Source organism: Thunnus maccoyii, chromosome 17 (genome assembly GCF_910596095.1).
Source record: "Thunnus maccoyii chromosome 17, fThuMac1.1, whole genome shotgun sequence".
In the NCBI taxonomy this organism is placed as follows: domain Eukaryota; kingdom Metazoa; phylum Chordata; class Actinopteri; order Scombriformes; family Scombridae; genus Thunnus; species Thunnus maccoyii.
Window position 1 is genome coordinate 21,398,645 of NC_056549.1, and position 23,257 is coordinate 21,421,901.

The 23,257-nt window shown below is 40.9% G+C and overlaps 2 protein-coding genes across 5 annotated transcripts in view; both read left to right on the forward strand.

Annotated features, from left to right (window-relative positions):
- Positions 1-298: 298 nt before the first annotated feature.
- On the forward strand, positions 299-7,358 carry LOC121882940 (cytosolic 5'-nucleotidase 1A-like). 2 transcript variants are annotated; one of them, XM_042391478.1, is made up of 6 exons: positions 299-547; positions 670-837; positions 3,183-3,312; positions 3,503-3,625; positions 4,596-4,780; positions 5,866-7,358. In XM_042391478.1, exons 1-6 carry the CDS (start codon positions 434-436, stop codon positions 6,229-6,231), a joined length of 1,086 nt encoding a protein of 361 aa, XP_042247412.1. In that variant the 5' UTR covers positions 299-433; the 3' UTR covers positions 6,232-7,358. The 2 variants fall into 2 exon arrangements, with proteins under 2 accessions (XP_042247412.1, XP_042247413.1); XM_042391479.1 differs by having other exon boundaries at positions 466-557.
- Positions 7,359-11,682: 4,324 nt separating this feature from the next.
- si:dkey-174m14.3 (uncharacterized protein LOC563117 homolog) overlaps positions 11,683-23,257 on the forward strand; it is a 29,523-nt gene continuing 17,948 nt past the window's right edge. The window contains exons 1-2 of one of the 3 annotated variants that reach the window (XM_042389623.1): positions 11,683-11,734; positions 18,629-18,666. In XM_042389623.1, the coding sequence (XP_042245557.1) occupies positions 11,711-11,734; positions 18,629-18,666 (62 nt within the window). In that variant the 5' untranslated portion in view covers positions 11,683-11,710. Of the gene's footprint in view, positions 11,735-18,628; positions 18,667-19,088; positions 19,154-23,257 lie in introns of those variants that run through there. The other 2 variants (XM_042389622.1, XM_042389625.1) reach the window with 2 other exon arrangements.

Sequence of the window (23,257 nt, forward strand, 5' to 3'; positions counted from 1 at the left end):
CTCTCTCTCTCTCTCTCTCTCTCTCTCTCTCTCTCTCTCTCTCTCTCTCTCTCTCTCTCTCTCTCAAATTCAAATTCAAATAAGCTTTATTGGCATGACAGATCAGAAACCTGTATTATATATAAACATTGACAGATGATTAATAATTATACAATATTATACAATAGTATGCAAATATCAACAATAATATTAAATACAGTGTAATATAAGGCATTCTCTCTCTCTCTCTCTCTCTCTCTTTCTCTCTCTCTCTCTCTTTCACCAAACAACCAGTTGCTTGTGGTGTCCGGGCCTGCTTACGTCACAGCTTGAAGATACGCCCACCAAGCTTTTCCTTAAACTACATACATTTCCGGAAAGTTTTTTTTGCTGCTACTGCTTCACCGTCTTCGTGCTGTGTTAAGGTTGTAAAGACAGATAAAAATTCACAATAATGAGCGAAATAAAGCCAAACGATTCTGCTGCCACTGCAGACACCGGGGAGGAAACAGACTGGGCCGCCGCCAAAGCTTTCTTTGACAACCTCAAAACAAACAAACCGAGACCTGTGAGTACCGGTATGTTTTTTAAAAATGTTTTTAACCTTAGACTTGTGTGTTAGCTGCACATAATTCTCTGCATAGCTTTTTGGGGTACATTTCCTTTCTACCTTTCCCGCCCCTCTCACAGCCCAAACCCAGGAATGCTGTCACCATCGCAGTTTCCTCTCGCACCCTCTTCAACATGGTGGCAGAGAGGAAGATCTATGAGGATGAGGGAATGGAGAAATACGTGGCTTATCAGGTGGAGCATGAAAATGAGCCTCTAAAGCCAGGAGCTGCTTATCCCTTCGTTAAGGTAGGCTGGAGACCTGGATTGCCAAACCGGTGCAAGTCTATATGGGGTGTGTGCAGGGTGTGGTCTCTGAAGTGCATTAATTACACACAAAGCAGGCTGTGTAAACAGGACATACCAGGGAAAAGTTCAATAGAGAAAGAACAGATAGGTGCATTAAATATATCTGATGATGGATTTCTGCTTTCATATCTACAGTCTTTCTGTACTGAGACTTTCAAAGCACACCTCAGTAGGTCATGTGAAAGCAGGTATTTTGGCTTTTGACACTGCCAGGGTCCTATAAAATAAAGATACCTTACTTCCTTTAAAGCGGTGATTCTCAAAACAGGGTCAAGGACCCCTAGGCGTCCTTGAAGGGGTTTCAGGGGGTCCGCAGCAAAAAGGGGGATAATTTATTTTCACTATAATTCCATCCATAAGTAACACAGTGACAATGTATGACTGTTTTGGTCATGGGTTTCATATACTTCCTGTAATAAATCATCTAAAAGCAAACATCTTATCAGATGAGGGACCCTGGGACAAAATCTAACCAAATGGGGGTCTGTGGTCTAATTTGTGTCAGTTTAAGGGTTTTGATGTGAAAAAGTTTGAGAAGGCAAGGCAAGTTTTTAAAGGACCAACTATTTATTCATTGAATAAAAATGTGCTATATCGGGATATGAAATGACCTATATCAGCATATGACATTTTGGTCATATCGCTCAGCCCTAGATGCAATTCATTACACATTTTTGTTTATGTGCTCTTCAAATATCAGATGTTAGCGAGGACATGATATCCACCGACAAAATGATTCTTCATACAACAATTACTTCCTCATATAAAGACAGTATATCTTTGAACTTCCCCTACAAATAAATAGCTACAGAGCCCGGACAAAATAAGGGAAACACATAACAATGTATTGATATCAATGACTTGATATTAAAGCCCCTCTTTGCCTTTAAAACTCCTTCAGTCCATCTTGGAATGATGTCATACATAATGAAATCACACCACATGTCAACAAGAAAAACTGACATTTCTTTAAACAGTTCTGATTCTGCATTTATACATAAATCGATGTTAACAGCTGTTATCGAGCAGGCCTGGTGTTGATCCGTTGTTTAGCAGAGTATTCATGGGTATTATCATCCTGGAATATGGGAGCATCATAGGCAGAGTGATTGCATTGTTACTGTAAAATAGCTGGCTGTTGTACAACTATTCAGGCTGTAATTGGATCTAATGAGTGTACACAGACCTGCCACCTCAGTTGGCAACAGACATTATGTGCACCCTGCGTCTGTCTCCATTTGTAAACATGTCTGAATAAATGTTTGCAATGTTTTTGTTGTATGAGTGACACAGGTGTCGATTCAGGTTCACTTTGATTAATATACGTTATTGTTTTCTATTTTATACATACTAATATGTGATTTTGACATAGGAAGATCATCCTTATGATTATCCTAAAGGGATGAAGATTGAGCATATCATCCTCTTTTATCATGACACGTTTTGTTTAATCATCATCTATAAATACACTGATGCTCACTTTTTCACCGTCACCTGATGAAAACCATTTTGGGTTCAAACATCATCAGTCAAGCTCCAAGTATGAAATAAGAAAGAATTAACTTTTGGGAATATAGCAGCTTTGGGTGGGCACTTTTTTTTTTTCTCTCTCTAATTTTGTTTGTTGCATACTTCAAATGATTTGAATGACGTTTAAGTAATTCAATTTGTCAGATTTTTGGAGTTTTTGTGTCACATTATGGTGAAATAGAGACTATTTCAGAAAGAACACAATTCTGGAAGAAACTTTAAGTCATTGCAATGATTTGGCATGAAAGTGATCAACCTAAATGATATTTAACATTTAACATCATGGTCTATACAGTATATTTTGCCAAATATGTTCGTTATCAACATGTGATTCTGCAACACCTCTTAGGAATGTACAGTATATTGATTTTCCATAATTGCACAATACTGTACTTTTTTAGGGAACTATGTATGTTTTCAAGCATTTCCAGATATTTGAGGCTATAATGTGTATTTAATAGGTCATAAAATCTGATAGACATATCTCCCAGTTGTTAATTGGCCAACATATACAGAGATAACAATATATCTGTGATAAGCTAACACACAGTTTATTGACTGTAGTCAGCAGTAAAACACCCTCACAAAGCACATTCATTAATTTCTGTGTAGTTTTAATAAAATCAGGAATCCATTTATTGTGTGAATTAACTTAGAAAAAAAAGGTGTGGTTAAAAAAATTGCAATATAGGTGTTGTAACATCCTGTTAAACGCTATGAGACAATATCCTGCCTTTTTGTGTCCTCTCACTCAGGCTCTGATGAACGTCAACTCTCGCCTGAGGGAGCTCTACCCAGACAGTGAGGAGTTGTTTGACATCGTCTTAATGACTAACAACCATGCCCAAGTTGGAGTGCGCCTCATAAACAGCATTAATCACTATGGTATGCTGAGTCCTAAACCGAACACTGTTGATTGTTTAGCGCGGTGGCAACTCGCCTGCTGCAGCATCAGACGTAATCAAGAACAGCACTCAGTCTAATAATTACACACTAGAAATGAAGAGCTGTTACAGTTTAATTAGAAAAAGGTTTATTTCCTCACACATCTCCAACTTTCCTTTTCTTCTTTCAGATTTGACCATAGAGAGATTCTGCATGACGGGAGGGAAAAGTCCTACAGGCTACCTGAAGGCCTATTTGACAAATCTTTACCTGTCCAAGGACTCAGAGAAAGTCACAGAAGCCATAGAAGAAGGTACGTGATGCTGCTGTTTACTTTCAGCAGCAGCAGCCTGATAATGTTTTTGTACTCCACTAATATTTCCACACTTGCATGTTAACTTGTGCGAGTGTGTGTGACTCATTCACACTGTTGAGAGATATCTCGACCCCACACTGTTCAGCAGGAAGCAGTTGGTTGAACACAGCTTGTGATTTATGGCTCCCCAAGTTGGATTAATGAATTTAAAAAGTTGTATATCAAGAAAAAAATGCTAAATATTTTGCATTTGCTTCTTCTCAGAGATGTTGTTTTCTATAATTGGTATATATATATACCATAAATGGTAATGGGATATTTTGGAGTTTTAGAGTGTAAACAGACAGGCAGAATGATGATGTCATCTTGATCACTGGGGAATTGTTATGGGAATGGGAAAGTCAGTTAATCCAAAAAAAAAAAATCTACACATAAATCAACTCTAAAAATAATCATTAATTGCTGTCATACTCAGATGTTTCATCTCAGAATTGGAGTTCCCCGTGTCCACATTTGTCCTTATACATGTGATACGTTGTCGTTAACGCTGCCTCAAGCACGCCAGGCTGATCTGAAACTGTTGGTGGACAAATGCAAAAATCTTCAGACCAGGCAATACTTCACCAGCAAATTTGTTTGTAACACATTTTGTTAACAGCCTGTCATCACAGGAGATGTGTGACATTCTGTTTTGCCACTTACAAATCTCTAAATTGTAATTGCACACATGTCCTTGCTTGTGAACGACCATATACATAGACTGTGCACTTATACAGTAGTTTATTATGCTCCCACTGGAGTCAGATTGTCTTCATGTTTAGGGGTTCTCTGATACCGCCAAGTATTTCTTGTCATATGGAGGTAACAAGGAGAATGTCTCTGATTTGATTTAGTTAACGTGACATAAAGTGATGCATGAATTTCTACAAGCATCATTTTTAACCATTGCTCATCTCCCCTCTTTCAGGCATTGCTGCTGCCACAATGTTTATGCCCGAAACGGAGACTGAGCTGAGCGAAACTCAGCTGAGAGTGGCGTTTGATGGAGACGCCGTCCTCTTCTCAGACGAGTCAGAGATCATTGTGAAGAAACACGGCCTGGACACTTTCTTTGAGCACGAGAAGGAGTTTGAGAACAAACCTCTCGCTCAGGTAACCAATGCTTGTTTCTATGTACTTAAAAGCCACAGACATCTCACAGAGAGAGACATAATGTGCAGTATATCCAGGATATACAGTATATCTTCATAATTCCCAGTAGATACAAGGATTAAGATTAATGTGTTATCCACTGCTGATGTGACTATGGTTCCTCTCTAACCACAGCTACGTAGAAAACTTCCGCAAAAACGCTGTAAACTTTCTGCATAGTTACATCCATCCATCCATTTTCTTTACGGCTTGTCCTCTAGAGGGTTGAGGGTGAGCTGGAGCCAGTCTCAACTGACACTGGGCAAGAGGTGGGGTACAACCTGGACAGGTCGCACGTCAACATAGAATATAGAGACAGACAACCATTCACACTCACATTCACACCTGCGAGCAATTTTTGAGTCACCAATTAACTGCATGTTTTTGGTCCGTGGGAAAGAACCCATGCAGTCACAGGGAAAACGTGCAAACTTCACATAGAAGGGTCCAGGCCGGCTGGTGGGTTTGTACCCAGAACCCTCTTGCTGTGAGGCGACAGTGCTGACCACTGCACCACCGTGCTGCCCAATTTTTAATTCAATACTTGAAATGTAATATTGCACCCTGCCATTTACCCCCCTCAAAAAATGCCTCAGTCTGGGTTTCTGTGGACTGTTTTTATGTGACCATAGAGCCCTTTTTTAGCCTTGAAAAGCATGAAGTTCTTTAGTGTTTGGTAAGAAAGAGGTGGTCACACAAAGATACTATTGACTTGCATCCAAATGTTTCTTCCTTCAGTTAAACCCTATTTGATTCGTCAGGGTTTAAGTCTTATCTATCAACAACGTTCTGCTGGCTCTAAAGAGGCTATGTGTTTTTACCAAGATGAGTTCAAGGCACTGTTGTTCGATTCACATTAGGATAGAAATTACAAAGTACTTTATGATGCAGAGATGCTGTCTTGATAATGATACCTTCCTTGACTTTCAAACACATGCGAGCCTTATGATTTGCCATCCCACATTGCATCTATCTGTCTGTGATTGTGTTTCTCATTGCTTGCGTTGAAAACCTTTTGAATGAACTTCATCCTTTGATGCTTTCAGGGTCCCTTAAAGTGTTTCCTGGAGGCTTTGGGGAAGCTCCAGAGAAAATTCTATGCCAAGAACGAGCGTATGAACTGTCCCATCCGAACCTTCCTGGTCACAGCCCGCAGCGCTGCCAGCTCAGGAGCCCGTGTCCTGAAGACCCTCCGCAGCTGGGGCCTGGAAATCGACGAGGCCCTCTTCCTGGCTGGAGCTCCTAAAGGACCCCTCCTGCAGAAAATCAAACCACACATCTTCTTCGACGACCAGATGTTCCACATTGAGGGGGCCAAGGAACTGGGAACCATATCTGCACACGTCCCCTATGGGATCGGACAGAAGTACCACAAGGGGAAACTCATCGAGCAGCCTGCAAAAAAGGAGTGATCTTATAACGAAGGGAGGGTTAAAATATTAAATATGCACTACGTTGTCATCTGCATATGGAAAGATTTTGCTCTAAAATGCTGTGTTCTGGCTAAATGATTGATAAAAAAACAAGAATTTTTAGAGTATTGTTAATAAATTGGAGTTTTGTAAAGCATTTTCTACTATTTCCTTTATGATCTGGTATAATTGCGTATTGAGAGAATATATTTCAAAGCAAGAGTTTAGTTTTACACTAGTAGTTGTTCACTCTTTCACTTAAATACTAGTTTGAAGAAAAATACCAGATTCTTTGCCCATCTGTGCCTTTTAGCCTTATCTGTGTGCATGTTTACCTTTCGGAAAGGTTTACTCTCATTTGCATAGTATTCATTTTTATACCATAGACATGTTTATTTTATTCATCAAGGTTTTTAGCTAATGGTCCTTGGTATATTAAGTATCATGAGGGCCAAAAAATGTTTCTGCTGCTTTTTTTAATGCACAAGATCGTTCATAAACTCACAAAACGGCAACAAAAATGTTCTAAACTTTTGGTGTTTCTGCAATAATCTCACTCAATAATGGGGCCCATAAATATTTGGGCTGTAAGTTTAAAAGGGATGTTTATCAGGGTAGGATCTCATGCTTATGCTGTCTGTCTCGGTTACTGTTTTTGCTGTTGATGCGCACAAACTATATAAATGTTACACACTATATTTTTCCTCAAACTTTCACTGTCATGTTCTGTGAGCTGTTTACGCTTTGAGACTGTATCTGCACATCAGGCAACACACTGTAACTACACTTTTCTGTCATGTTATCCTGTTTTTTATATGAGTACACATGTATGTTGTGTGATTGCATTTTTATGTATCTCAGTGTAAGAATATCATTGAAATGTGTGAAAGGCCATCTAGTTACACTTGTTTTTAAATACTCATACTCAATACAATATAATAACTGGTAACATTTCTCTGTATTTTGCATTGATTGTATTCATGTTGTAACAGTAACTTGATTTTTGCACCATTCCAATGCTCTGATTTCGTATTTCTGTCAAGCCTTTCACCTTATCATGCCTAGTACTGACTGTACTGAATACAGAGGATGTGTTTTGATGAATAAAGGAATGTGGAGGAACCCCAGTGGCTGGATTTTTTTGTATTTGTACATCTCAGCAGTAGATGGTGCTCTTGATGCTTTAACCACAGCTTGTTTGCACTTCAGCCTCTTGTTTGGGGAAGAGTCACTTCCCTGTGAAAGTAAAATGGTTGCGGTCAAAGGCCAGCAGTGTATCTCTGACTAGATCTGTCCTGTCATTAAATCTTTTGTTCCTCTTTGTCAAGTCTCAGCTGATGGAGAGTGACTCTCATCTTATGTGTACATACCAGGAGAAGCCACAAGGGGGCGCTCCTGCTTAACAGAGTGAGAATAACTTCAGAGGAGGAAAAATCTAAGTATATAAGAGCAATAAAAAGGGTAAAATATCACCAGAAAACAGCATACAGACTCTAATGTATAGATGGCAATTAAGTATTTAAATCTAAAATCTAAATCTAATCTAAATTTAGATCTAAAAAAAGAAGAAAGACAAAAAGAATAAATAAATAAATACATAAAACTGCAATCTTACACAGTGTACAAATGCTTTGAAGTACTTTCTTCTTTTGATATAACTGTGCTCCCACTCGGCCCACATTTCCAGGTACCAAAATATCACTGCCAAGCACAGCAAGAACAACAAAATGCAAATCACCCTTCTCTCAGTGAACCAACATTAGGCCTAATGGGTTGTTAATGAGATATTGCCTGCTGTTCCAGATATATTAAAAACATCTGAGGTTCACCCTTCTTGGACTAAAACAACATCTCACTAGAGCTACAACTAACAATTATTTTCGTTTTTGATTAATCTGTTGATTATTTTCTCGATTAACTGATGAGTTATTTGGTCTACAAAATGTCAGAAAACAGTGAAAAATGTCAATCACTGTTTCCCAAATGCAAACTAAAATGTCTTGTTTTGTCCCAACCAACAGTCTACAACCCAGAGATATTCAGTTTATTGTTGTAGAGGACCAAAGAAATCAGAAAATATTCACATTTAAGAAGCTGGAACAAGATCATTTTAGCATTTTTTTCCCTTAAAAAATTACTCAAATGATTAATTGATTATCAAAATAGCTGGCAATTAATTTACTAATTGATTAATTGACTAATAGTTGCAGCCCTACATGTCATACAAGGTATATGCAGCAGAAAAATTATAAAAGTATTAAGTATATCTATGTTTTATACTCACAAAGTATAAATTCAGTGTGGACTTTTAGTGATTGTCTTGATTTGTTCATCTTATTGCAGCTGGTGAAACTGTTCAATGATTTGCATAAATTTGTACTTTGTGAAAATACAAGTTAAGTCTCGTCTATGGTGTTTGAGTTTAGCAACAGGCATCTGCACCAATTTGGTCACCATGGTAATGTTATGAGTATTGTTCCCTTAAACTTAAAGCTCAACACTCAAAAAGGGGGCCGGATTTACTTTAATTTTATTATAAGATTTCTACAGTTGAGTTATTTGTCTTGTCAGAAGAGCATCTTTGCAGAGAGGCACGGTTTTGGCAGGCAGCAGAGTGTGTGCATCCCTGAGAGCTGGGACCAACCGGCTGTTGCCATGGATACTCGGTGCTGACACCACAAGAACTGTGTAGGCTTGTTGAAGATATAATTAATAACAAAGGATTAGAGGCAAAGGTAGCATGGGGCTCAGTATGAGAAACCTCATCACACAGTTACTATAATTGGCACCATTTCTCTGTGTGTGTTTGTGTGTGTGTTTGTGTGTGCGTGCGTGCGTGTGTATGTGTGTGTGCGGGCATGCCACAAGAAAAGTTAGCAAAGAATAACCGTGGAAACAGTCCTCTCACACTCTGCTGCTGCATTTATCTTCTTGACAAGCAATTTGCTCTAAATATGTTTTGGTTGGTGGCCAGAAACTTGTAGGTAGATGCTTTCTGAAAGTAATTTATTTGGACCAACATCACCTTGGTGGGTGCCTTTGATGCTTACATACTGGATATTCTGGAAACATTTATCAAACATAATGAGATAATTGATGTTTATTTAATAAAGTGTAGCTTCAACATGGACATACAATGGTTCTGTCTAGTGTTTACATGGAATAAATAGGAAGAAGGAAACTGCTTCTATAGACTACTACTATAGATTATGGGTTCATTTAAACAAGGCAAAGAGTCTACAGCCATGGCAGTGTCACTCAGAGACTGTACTTTAAGCTAAAATGCTAAAAGTAGTGCTAACATGCTCACAATGCTTGCTAATGTTACACAGGAAATGTTTGCCATGTTCAGTAACTTAGTTTAGCATGCTGGCATACCAACATTTATTAGCATGAACCACAAACTACGGCTGAGGCAAATGGAATTGTTATTAGCTGTCTGTAAACCAAAGTACTGGACAAATTCAGATTTTGACCTGATGATGTCATAGGAGAAAAAGTCAGGATATCACTAAAGTTATAATGGCACCATGAATATTTCTGCCAAACTGAATGGCAATCCTTTTTATTTATTTATTTATTTATTATTTTAGTCCAAAGTAGTGGACCAAATGCTTTAAACCTATGTATGTTTATTGCAAAAGAGCACTTTAATGTCTTATTTTTAATGTATTTTATGTTTTGTTGTCTTATTTTTTAATGTATTTTAATATTTTTTTTCTTATTTTTAATGTATATAAATGCTTTTCTAATGTGTGCAAAACCTTGAGTTACAACCACTGTATGAAAAGTGCTATACAAATAAATGAACTTAATAACTTAAAAAGAGAGCGGCATCTCCAACATGTATATCCTGGAATAATGGGTATGAATGGTAAATGGACTGCATTTATATAGCACTTTTCTAGTCTACCGACCACTCAAGGCGCTTTACAACACACCGATATTCACCCATCCATTCACACACACTGATGGCAGAGGCTGCCATGCATCAAGAGTGTTATAGAGCTTTTTTATCCTAAGCGCTTTACAAATGTTACTAATGCTCACTCACCCATATACTCACACACTCACAGGTTCAGTATCGTGCCCAAGGACACTAGGCTGGAGGAGCCGGGGATCAAACCACCGACCTTCTGATTAGTGGATGACCAGCTCTACCTCCTGAGCCACAGCCACCCCATTTCTTATGCAGGTAATAGAAATCTTACAGTTTACCTTAGCATTTTTTTAAATTGTATTTTTATTAAACTTTGTAAGGGAGACGTGGCAGCGTTCAATAGGTGTCTCAATGTTACATAAAAACACATTTACTTACAACAATCACATCCAACACAACAAAACAGGATCGGAGAAATATGAGTGAGATAAAACTTGACTATTTAAAACAATTACATTCCTCCTTCATGGAGCATTTTTAAATATGATACTTGAATGCATGATATGAGGGTAAGTGTTTCCAAATGAAGTTTATTTTGTACATTTTTCCAAACTGCATTATGTGAAAATGCAGTTTCAGCTAGTTCAGAGCAGACTCTAGGGATACTGTAGATTATCTATTCAGATGGCTTTAAATATGAAAAGCTACACCTTTCATTACATTTGAAAGCACAGTAATCCAAAAGTGAACACAAATTACCAGAATACACATTACTGATTCAAATTTAAGGTCTTGCACTGCACTTCCCAGAAACCACAGAGAAGCTACTACAACCATCCTCACCCATAATGAAGACTGTCAACACTCCTGACAACAGCTCGGTGAATCTGCTGCACGATGCCACAGTCACCATTTGCTGTGTGACTGAGTTGGTGGAGCACACACAGTGATATGACAGGCTCTGTTGACAGAAAACTGTGGTATGATAATGACATGTATTGAGGTCAGCTGGTCCCCCTCCCCAGCAGTGCATCCTTATAGAAATATCATCATAGGTACATCCAGTACAAGCCCACCAGATTTAAAGCTATACTGTAAATCTACAGTTTTCATATGAAGACAGTATATTTACTTTCTTTAAGCCTTTGATTTCGCGCAGAGCTGTCGGTGGATACTTTGTAAAGATTAAACTATAGACTGCCTTTGCCTGTGTTAACATACTTCCTGTTTGAAACAGATGCTCATCACCCTTGTGGTATGCATTATGCGCTTCTGTAATTGCTGTCTGACTGATGTTACTGCAGACCTAACTGTGTGTTCTGCAGGGATCCCAGGAAACCTATCTCTACACCTCCAGAATGAGCTGGCCCTTATTCAATTTAGCCCATTCTCATTTGATTGCACAGTGTGGTTCTCTGAAAGCGACCCCACAGGTCCGGAGGCATTGACAAGTGACTCTGCATGAGATGGATTACTGATGCCACATCGACATGCTGTTTCCTCATCTTGGCTTTTCACAAGTGCACCTGTTAGCCGTTATTGACAGCCTCGGATAAGATACAAGACACAGTTAGTAAGCTTCATACCCGGAGATCCAATATGCAGAAGAATAGATGGGAACAGGTTAAGTGATTCACTGAAAATGCTTCTAACAATCTGGAATCAATCGTTGCTTTGCCTGTTGCTTTTAAAAGACGAGCAGGAGAGGGAGGCAGTGATCTTGCTGATAGCACACTGCTTTAAGTTTTAGGTTGGGGCTCCTGGTGCTCTCACACAAGCTATTAATTCACTGACACATTTTTATCAGTTTATAGGGTAAAAAACATTAAATGGTGGAGTGGAAATAGCAGATTCCTTTTTCTTCCAGTTTTTTAGATTTATCTGCTCTGTGTGAAAGGGATCGGCCTGCTCTTTGTCACTGTCATCTCTAATATATGTTCCATGCTGGTTTTTGCTGTAATTTGGCAACAAATTAAACTGACTTTTGTCATTTTTAGAGAGCATGAGGCTGTGTGGACAGATGGGAGAGAGCAGCACACTGATCTGATGGGAAGGGCAGACTTAGCAGAGACAAGACACAGTGCCATAGTAACAGCTGAGAAGCACAAGACCATGTCTTCATGGCCAGAGCTGATCAGCTGTGGCATTTAGTCTGCTCTGCAGGCTTAGTAAGGGACACAGAGCGGGGCCCCTGCAGACGCTCATCCCAGCCAGGCAGCGACACAACTAGCCAGCTAGGGAAAGCAGAGTGCAACCACGGAGCAAGCAAGCATCACCAATTATCTCCACCTCTGCGCTTGTAGCAGGAATCCATTTCAGCACCATTACCTCTGGGCAGCCATGGCCTGACAGTCTCTCCCGTCAGGGTGATAGTTCTAAATTGGCTCCCACCCCTTTCCTCCTCCTGAGATTGAAAAGAGATTATTAAAGACATTCATCATAGAAGAGGCTTGAGCCTGTCTGGAAAGTCTGAAAATGGTGAGAAATGGCGGCACAATGGAGAGGCCCTGAAGAAAGAGCATAAAGGAGGACAAGGTGGAGAGAAAATGATAGAGAGATATGTCTGTGCACTAAAGGCTTTGGTGCTCCCTGATACCAGACAGGGTGGTCCCTCGGGTGTCCTGTGAGCTGGTGGGCTGTAGCAGCAGGCAGGGTGTGGGGCCCAAGTCTGGAAGAACGCATGCGCACAGTGGGACACCCAGTCATGGCTGAAACCCTACATATCGGATGCGCACTAATGACACCCCTGGAGACCAAAACAGTCTGGCTCCTGCATGACAAGATGCACCGTATAGTATTTTGTCACTGTCTGATCCAAGCTGATTTTTTGGGGGAAAGATTGTATAGGTAGGACAAGTTGAAGGTCTCGTCTGTGGTCTTGGGATGATAATGACTTCGGATATTAAAAGATTTATGGTTAAAAAGCTTTGCAGCCAGGTTTGAACATTGTTAAACACTGCACACCAGTGAGGAAGACCAGGAGTTGAAATGTGGGATGCAACACCGGGTGGTTTCTCCTGTTGCATATTCTACAGGACAAATGAGCCTATATTTTCAGTCCAGACTTTGTACATTTTTAACCCATGCTTTGGATTAAGGTCTCACCTTAAGGAGACTCAACCTAACCCTGCATGCTATATTGCATTTTATGTCTATGAAACTGCTTCCACTCACTTGCCAATCAAGATCTCTTACACTCCTCCCATGCACAGACCAACTGAGGTGGTATTGATGCAGTTATGTAACCACCTGAATATTGATGAACAGTACAGCTACAGTATGCTCATATGAATATGCGTTTTAGTATGTGAAAGCTGTCTTCATGATACAGATTGCATGCACATTGGTACAGTATAGCTTGCTTTAAATAGAGAGTTTGGAGAAGATGGCATCATGAAATGTGAAACTGTTACTGTACTTAACAGTAGTCATGTCCAATTACATTAAGTTAGAAAACTACAAATTTTGTAGCACCTGAAAAACATAAAGACAGACAGTGTGTGTAAGTGCACAGTATGTGTGTAGAAAATCTCTAAGTTACATAGGGAGTAAGAGAAAAAAGAAAAGAGATATATCACAGTAATACTGTACTAAAACAAATTAAGTGAACTTTGACTTTTTGCCTCTATATTCAATAGTACATACTTTAAAGGAACAGTTCTAAATTTTGGGAAATTACCTTATTCACCTTCTCACCTACAGTTAGTTGAGAACAATGGAAACAGGGAAAAACACCTACTGACAACTCTAAAACAAAAAAAAATTAACAAGTTGTATCTCTTTTGTTTAATCTATACAAAAAAAGACATTAAAAAACAACAACAACGGAGCACCCCGGTAGCCATTACTCAACAAGCCTGTCCATTAGTCTGTGTGTCTGTGTGTCAGCTGCTGTGTGCTCTGTTGGATCAATGCTCTTCTACTGCCACTGACCTGGAAAAAACTGAAAAAGCTTTGCCTGCTCTGCTATCAATAGACGGTATAATTAAGAACAGCACCCTCAGAGTAAGCTGTGCTCAACTAGCAAAGACACTTGCTGGGATTGTGCAAAAATGTCTCTCTCATTAAACTCAGAACCTGAAGGTTTTACAGATTAACAGCAGAGGAGCTGTGATATTCACTGTCTTTGACTTTGCCCTCAGAACGTCTGAGCGTAAGAAGATATTATGGTGTTTGTGGGCAAGCATGAAGTAATGAGCAAAAGCTTTGTTAGACTGACCTACTGTAATAGGACAGTCTTATTCTGTGCATTAAATTTTAAGTCATGGATGTCTTTGCGTGACATAGTAGGGGGTTATCCTGGCATTGAAGGAGACCATCTGTTCAGCCTAAAGTGAAAAGTATTGGATCTCTTCTAGGTCAGGCACATTGCACAATAATGAGACAGGATTGGGGTAGAACTCTTTAAAATCGGAGCTGTCCACTGGACCATGGATTAACAGCCAGTTCTAACAAGAGCGATGCAGACAAGACTCAAACCGATGGATGGGACAAGCAGCACAGCCTGCTTTCTCTCACAGAGAGACGCAGCCAAGCAGGGCCAACCGTCATGGGCCTCCTCTGCTGCCCTCTGCCCCATGATCAACGGTGACCAGGTCTGGCTGGAGGAGCTGATAGGCCCCTCATCTAACTGGTCTTCCCCCAGCCTCAGCTTCCCCAGCAGCAGCCCAGGAGGCAGCAGGAGCAGCAGCGAGGGCACCGGAAGCCTAAACAGCTGGAGCTCTGGAGTGACCTGCCTCCTGCACAGCTCTATCAGGAAGCAAAGTCAGGAAGCGTTTCAAACTCGACGGAGAGAAGAGAGAAGGCGGCCAGCCTGTCCAGCCAGAGGGCCTCATGGCAGAGCTCATCCACAGGCGGAGCAGGGAGGAGGCAGCGACCATAACAAACCCCATGCATGGCCAGAGAGGGGTGGAGAGTGTCAGGGGAGGAGCTCTGCACAGACCCGTGCCAGCACTAAAAGTGTGAAACTACAGTGGCTGCTGGAGGAAAAGATTGAAGCCAAAGTGAAGTTTTCACAGTTTCTGGATGAGGTAACATCCAACATATTTGACCCAAACAGCCTGCAGGCATTTGGGAAACCAGTCTCTCCCTCCAGCTTCACCACTACAACCCTTGCTCAGCCTGAAGACCAGATCCAAGTGGTGACCCAGTGGAGCCCCAGGCTGCCCTACTCAATGGCCCAGCAGCAGGGCCCTTTACTGAAGCAGAAGACCCAAGAAGAACAGCCTCCCACTGACCTGACACAAAAAACCTATCTGGAGACGGACATTGACACAGTGAGGAGGGATGACGAGCCAGAGGACCTGGAGATAAAAGCGGATACACCGCCACCACCACTGGAGATAGACGAGTCAAATGTGATTCCACCTCCTCCACAGTTCTGTCAAGGGTTTGAGATGAAGAGACCCTTTTTGGAGTTTCAGTACGACTTCCCTAAATACCCCCACAGATCTGCCTCTCTGCCCAAGGGCATCAACATGGTGAGTGATGAAAGTCAGCCCAGGCCTCTGAACATATGTTATGATTGGAGCGGAAGTTGTTTCTCTGAGAACTTGAAGTGATGTCTGAATAAATCAAGTTATTTGGATGATTTGAGTGAGCAGGGGTGCAGAAAAATGGGCCTATATAATCTATAAAGTTCTTTGACTATTGCAAAGGGCTTTTATCAACCCATAAAATGTCAATAACATAAAGGAAATAATCCAAGCAGCAGTAACCCATAAAATTAATACAAGAAAAATAAAAAAATAAAAATGAAACAAAAATAAATTAAGATTTATTGTTTAGATAAACATTTTTTTAAATGGCGTGGTCTGTAAACTGCTGTCTGATTGAACAATTTTTTGGCCACTTGGGGGCAGTGTGAACACAACATTGACATGTCATCACATACATCCAGCTGACATGTAGCACCTTTAATGTAGCATTAATCTGGAATCATGTTTCTATCCACCTGATGAATGTAAATCCTTTTAGCTCTGGTTTCTTCTCCACCGACTCCTGAGGGAAGTATCGGCTCTTTAGTGACTAAATGCTGCACATATGTTCACCAGCTTGTCGCTAACTGTGTCTGTTTGCCATTTGGTGCTTGGCAGGAATTGTCTCTCTAACAAGTGTGCTGGTGGTCATTTGGATTATTGCTCCGTTAATAAGATTTGAAGACTTATAGTAGCTTTGATGGGAGTTGATTGAAAGCTGTGATTGACAGTTCGCTCACCTGCTGCTCTCCCGGACTCCATGTGAGGTGAACCAAATCAGTAAAGTTGTGGGCCGTAAAACCAAAACAATGAGCTGAAAGACACTAAAACGCTCAGTAGATGGGATCTGAGGGGAACTGCGGAGTGACCTCTCTCACATTACATGAGCTGAAAGGTTTGGAGTAAACTTTAAAAATCAAAATATATATACAGTATATAGATTTTAGCTTATAATCACACTGCTGTTTCAAAACAATTCCAATTCTTTGTTCTGCATGAAAAAAAAAAAATTAGATCTGTGACTTGTGCCACTGATCCACACAGACATGCTACCACTCAGCTGATCCACAAGTTCAGATAGATGATGATGCGTCTCTGAGTCTACACAGGAGCGGTGCTTCACGCTGACCGCTGAACGGGCTTTTATGGTTGTGCTCATTAGCATTCTACCCATCACCAGCTCCTCCACACAAACAATCTGAACTGAACAATGCAGTCATTTACTGACTCAGCCCACTCACCAAGCATTTATTGTGTGACATCCATCATTTACTCAGTTTGAGACATAACCTAGCTAAAATGGCTGTGGATGCAGAGAACCTTTTTTTAACAGCTGTTTTCTTCAAGAATAGCAACTGGTAGTTTCCCCAGTCTTATAACAGCAGTGTGCATGTCACAGGGAGATAGGCCTGAAGGCTCCATTAACAATTACAGCATCAAAAGTGAATGTTTTTTGCAGTCTCAGCATTCAGCAGACAGTCACCTCAGTGGGAGAAGGAAATCCACCTGGATATGGCTATCTTATTTTAAATTGGACATTATTTCAGGTACTAAAAAGGATAAAAATGTATGATTTAACTCAAATATCTTCAAATGTAATTTAATTTCTGTGCTTCTTTGCATCCTCTGGACAATGTGAAGCATCTCTGAACAAGTGATGTTCACAAAGATTTGCAGTCTGTCAGTGTCCCCCCCCCACCCCGACTCCAAAACGTACTTGACGGATCTCAGAAATCAGCAGCACTGCCATTTAATAATAAAGGAGAAGATCACACTGTCTTAATTTATTGTCTGATTAAAATTCAGCCTTTGCCGTCACCTTAGCAACTGCTTGAGAAAAAGGTGGGCGGTGTGGGGGCTGAGAGGCAGGCATGTGAGCCTGTTGGTGTTCATCACAGTGTAGTGTAGTATAGTGTAGCGTGTGTGTGTGTGTCGCTTACAAAGTTTCATCTCCTCACACAAGTCCTTGTACTTGTGTGAGTGCGGTAACAAAACATTCTTCACAAGCACATGACCTTCTGCCATGTACCAACCCAATTCGTCAAGCATCCCCCAACTTAGAAGTGTTTTCTATTTTTTTTCATTAGTATTCTGACTCTTGCTATGTTTCCTACTGACCCTGGAGATCAAATAATCTGGAACAGTTACTTCCTTCATTAATTACACTCTGTGAACATGCACGATCCCAAATCATGAAGCATGATGACATAGCAGCAGCAGGATGCCACACTCGATCGGGCCTGCACGCTAAATCTGAATGAAGATGAGGATTCTGGGGGAATATTCTCAAGATGATGCATAATTCATTGCCTTCAAAAAAAAAAAGGGGCCAGCAAGACTTGTATAAAACGTATTCTCCCCCTAACAGTCTGGGACTTGAGATGTAAGATTCAACAGATTGAACCACCTGTTCCCCTTCACCTCCCCCTCTTCTCTCCCCCCTCGTCTCTATCTTTTTCCTCATCCCCCCCCCCCCCCCCCCCCCCCACCTCTCTCTCTCTATCTGTCTTTGCTCCTTCTCTCTGCTCTCTCCGATTCAGCACCTCGACAGGGATATTGAGTTGCTGCCAGTATCTCTCATGGGGGGGCTTGCCATGTATCTGCAGTCTGGCTGCAATTGAGGCTTCCGCTCCCCTCTCTCCTTCCCTCCCCTCTTCCCCTACTTTTCACACTCTCTCCTCTCCCACTATTGGTATGATATGATTGTTCTCTTCTCACCTTGAGTAAGCGCAGATGTAGACAGCCGGGGCGCAGTCTGATGAGCGTCGCGTTGGCTTGCTCACGAGCAGAGATGGTGGAGTGGGAAGGGAAGAGAAAGGAAGGGAAGCAGCAAATGAGGGAGCAGGGAGGAGAAGAGGGAGAGGAACATAAACAAAAACAGAGAAGGGAACAAAGAGCGTGCCTGCTGAATATGTATGTTTCATTTCTTTTTTTTTCCGGATGAGTGTGTGTGTGTGTGTGCTGTAGCGATGCTCTACTTGGCAGCTCCCAGGCCAGTTTGATGGGTCCCCTCCATTAACATGCTGTCATTTCCTTTTAGGTGCCTGACGAAGAGATGAACAACATAGACACTATCAGGTGAGATTCTCCCTCTCTCTCTCTCTCTCTCTCTCTCTCTCTCTCTGCACATATCTTTCAGTGCTCCATCATCACACCCACGCGTTCTCCCTGTCTTCTTCCTTTAAGCTCCTTCCCTCCCACTCTTCCTCTCTGTCTTTTTCTTTCACTCTTGCTCTCTCTCCCTCACTCCCTCTGTCTTCCCTCCTGACTGGGCTTCTGCTGCTGCTGCTGCTGCTGCTGCTGCTGTTGCTGCTGCTGTTGCTGTTGGAGTGGTGTGGTGGTGGTGGCGGTGGAGGAGGAGGCGGCGTCGGCGTCAGTGGTGGTGGGGTGTGCATGTGGTGGGGTTTCTCTGAGCTTAAGGGAGAGCTGGGTAAGCCAATCCAGATAGCACATATAGAGGTGGTGGTGAAGGGGGGGGCGGGGGGGTTTCTCCATTCCCCGGCGAGGCTCAGGCAGCAGGATTTTATCTCTCCGTCTCCAGGATGAAGCTCTGCGTGAGTGGAAGGTACTGCTTCACCGTTTGCATCTTTGATTTGGATTACAAAGCTTGGCTTGGTTGTGTCTGTGTTTGTGTGTTTGTGTGTGTGTGTGTGTGTGTGCGTGTGTGTGTGTGCTCATCTGTATGTGATGTGGCTGTGTCAGCTCGTGCTCTCTGTGTACTGATGCAGTGCTTTTCTGATACTTTGTCAAAGATAAAAAAGGGTGTTGATGGTTGTATGCAGGAAAATCTCTTGGCTGGAAATTTCACCGCAGCGTTTGTGGCGTTACTGTAAAAGCTTTTTCTCTCTGGGATCAATCAAGAGAGGCTTTTTTAAAAAATTAGTCTCGAATGCATTAAGGTAGCGAGGATGTTCATCCATGACTTGTTTATATCAGCTTCTGCATGATTTTGGGCAGTCACCTGTCGGAATGCACCTACAACACTGATTAATTACTCTGCATGATAGCGCTGCTCCACCAGTATGAAGAACTGTGCAATAGTAGTGCTGATGAATGACTTTTATGCATTGAAACAAGCCTGACAAGCTCAGATGCTCACATAAACCCTAGGTGATGACTGAACTGATGCTTTTACATGCCTGCATAAACAGACTTTAATGGGCTCATTAGAAAATTACAAGTGCTCACCCACTTTTCTGATTAAACTAACATTACACGGTCGGAAATTAAAGCAGTAGACCAAACATGACGAGATGCGGGAAAGGATCTCTCCCTCTTTCTTGGTTTTACCTCTTTGTCCTACAGTAGACACGTTTTTAATTAATACTATTACTAATGAACCATTATTAATCCGGCGCAGATGGAAATAGATCCCGAGCCTTTCCTTTTGTGTTCGATTACCGATGGTATTATTACGATTTCAGGCAGATTAGAGTTTAAAAGCCGTTTAACCAGCCAATGAGGGGTAATTAATCTGACGGGGTGTTCCTCCAATATGAGGCATCAATTGTCCTCACCTCTGTGTCACAGCTTTAATTGAATTATAGCAGCTCTGCCAAGATAAGAGGCGGGGGGTAGTCCTTCGCCTTTTCGCCTCGCTCGTTGCTGAATAGGAAACAAGGTCACACCTGAGAGTCTGACCTTACCTCTACATCACACCCTCCACCCCCACACCTCATCTCCAAGACGCCCTCCAGTCTATACATGATGAAATGTCCTGAAATCTCTCCCCTCTCTTGCTTTCCCCCCAACTCCCGTCTTTTGCAATTTCTGTCCCTCCCTTGGCTGGGCTCCTGTGTTGGGGCCCTGTGGCGGAGATGGAGATGTAAATTTTACATGGAGACACATTGGATCAGTTAGCTCCAGAGAAGAGCAGAGCAGAGCAGACCTCGGCTTGACAAAAAGATTTAGAAGTTTTAAAGAGTTTTTAAAGTGTTGTCAGAATAATCCAGCTCACATCAAAGATCAATCCCCTGCTGAAAACAATTTTAAGTGTTTTATTTTTTTTTTTAATGATATTTACACCACTTGGGGAAAAAAAAGTGAGAGCTGCTCCTGCAGGATCAGGATGAATTATTATGCTGCTTTCTGAAAGAGTGGTGATGAAATGACGTCCTTGTGTGGCAAGAGAATAAATATTTGACATAGTTTTAGGGTTTTAAGATGTTGGTTAAGTGTTTTTTCCCCATATTGCACTTTATTTATCATTTCTTCAAACATACTGTAGTTTCAGAATCATCTGCACTCAGTTTTCTTTATTAAAACTACCATCATCATGAGAAGATCGATACCACTCTCTAAGTGTGTTATCGATCTTCTCATCTAACTCTTGTCGAGGAAGCAGATATCATAGTTCCCAAAATATTGAACAATTAATATATGAAAACGTTCAAATTATTTAATATGGTTGTAGACACTGAGGAAGATTTGGATAAAAATTGACATTTTTAGCGAATGTGACATAACAATCACATGTAAAGGCTAATTTAGTGGCTTATATAATTAATTTAGTGTTCTGGATCATATCACATGATCTTTATCGCGTTATAAGTCCATGTTGGCTTAAAAGTTTAGTTTTTATTTCATTCATTTTTGACCATAGAAACAGTAGTTATAGTATTAAATGATTTGTGGTTTGAATTAACATAAAGGCCTATAGTGCATCTTTTTAGTTTGTACATATGCAGTTGGGTGGCAGGCTAAAGGGGAAAAAACAACATAAATAGTCTTAAAAAGGCCACCATGAAGCTTCAGAACAGCTTCAATGCACCTTGTAAGAGATTTAACAAACCTCTGGAACTCTACTGGTGGGATGGACACAATTTCTTAAAAAGATATTCCCTCATTTGGTGTTTTGAGGATGCGGGTGGAAAGTACTCATCTGTTCAAAATTTCCCATAGGTGTTCAACTGAGATCAGGTGACTGAAAATGCTAAAGCACGTGATTCACACCATTTTCGTTCTCATTGAACCGTTCAGTAACAACTTGTAACTTGTATAGAAGCATAAACATTTGTTATGTTTCTCCACTCGCAGGTGTTTCCTTCAATTTGTCGCTCGTCACTCGTTGTTAATGTTAATCAAGTGCAGCCAGTACAATAATGTGTCTGGTATTTTTTTGTCTTATCTTTGTGTCATGTTTTAATGAACTCTTTTCTCTACCTGCTCGTGCTAAATATGCACCCAATCGTTGAGCTTCAAGGTTCATTGCTGATCTCGAAAATAGTTGATTCATTTACATTCACATTCTTTGCGCAGTTTTCTGGAGCTTTCAGCTACATGTCACACCCTTCATCAGCACACAGAGTTTGATATCTTTGACAACTGAGCTCTAAGTGTTACGCTGATGAACTCTACAAGATGTAGCTGAAAGCTCTGAAAAATTTCTAGCTAGTGGACGTTGCACTCAAGATTTTTTTTGGCAAACTAAACAATTGTTAATTTATTTGTTCTATACAAATCTTGTGCTTTTTTCCCCCAAGGATGTACCTACACACAACCAGGTATCTAAAGCAGCCGCTGTATGAATTAGGTGTCTACTGAATCAGTTTTTATTTTAGATGAAGTGGTAATAGAGAACAGCAAAGCAGACATTTATTTCTGTGAAAGTGGTGTGGGGGAGGGATTGGTCTGAAGAGGCTATAGAGGTCACTTTTGATCTGTTTAAGTGGACAGTGTTGGTCTAACAGACTAATACGCTCCTCTATCCTCTGTGGTCTGAACAGTCAGCCTCCCTCTACCTCTCTCTCTCTCTCTCTCTCTCTCTCTCTCTCTCTCCATGTCTCTCGCTCGCAAAGCACTGACAGCTCCTTTGGGAGTCATTAAGTGTATCTTATCATCTCAACCCCATTATTCCTCCTCCCCTTTGGCCTCTTCAGCACCAGCGGTCAGATCACACAGGTCAGATTTATTCCTCGAGATGAAGCGGTCGGGTATTTAAATGGCTGAATGGCTTCACAGCTTATGACAGCTGCCATAACTAAATCTTTTGGCAATTTGACTTGAATTGAACATTTACATAGTAATCTATTGTGTGTTGAGTCAGTTCTTTTCTCACATAAAGGTCCATGACACTAATTTATTGAAATTTAAAGTACACGACTGTCAAATTTGAGATCGTATCTGACTAGAGCTGCAACAATAAGTCAATTTAGTTTTTTATTTTTGCCTTTATTGAGCAGATATTTGAGGAGAAGAAAAGGATGTGACAGGCTTCAAAGGTCTCTTGCTGAGATTGAACCTGAGACATTGTGCTTATGTGGTATGTGCTTTAACCATTAAGCTACCTGAGCACACTAATGTGTTAATCAAAAGACAAGTAATTGGCAACTATTTTAAAAATGGATGACAAATGGGGGACAGAATCCACAAGCCTCCTTCTGTACAAAAATGTTATAAAAGTTTATTTGAAACTAATAGGAAGCTTCAGCCGCCCAAATTAGTCAAATCAAGTCAATATCTTTCAAAGCTACTGTCTTTTTAGTGCCAAACACTGTCTGTCGAGACACAAAGAGGGAATTTTTCACTAAAAAGACTGTAACTGTGGAAGATATCCACTTTATTTGACTAAGTCATACTGTTGAAGCCTCATATTATCTTCAGACAAACTTTTTAACACATTTTTGCCCAAAATGAAGACTGTGGATTTTGTCCCCCCTCAGATTTGGAA

Coding starts and splice junctions, on each gene's coding strand:
- LOC121882940 (XM_042391478.1), top strand. CDS start 434: ATGAGCGAAATAAAGCCAAACGATTCTGCTGCCACTGCAGACACCGGG. Junction 838..3,182: donor CTGCTTATCCCTTCGTTAAG/GTAGGCTGGAGA, acceptor CCTCTCACTCAG/GCTCTGATGAACGTCAACTC. Junction 3,626..4,595: donor CACAGAAGCCATAGAAGAAG/GTACGTGATGCT, acceptor CCCCTCTTTCAG/GCATTGCTGCTGCCACAATG.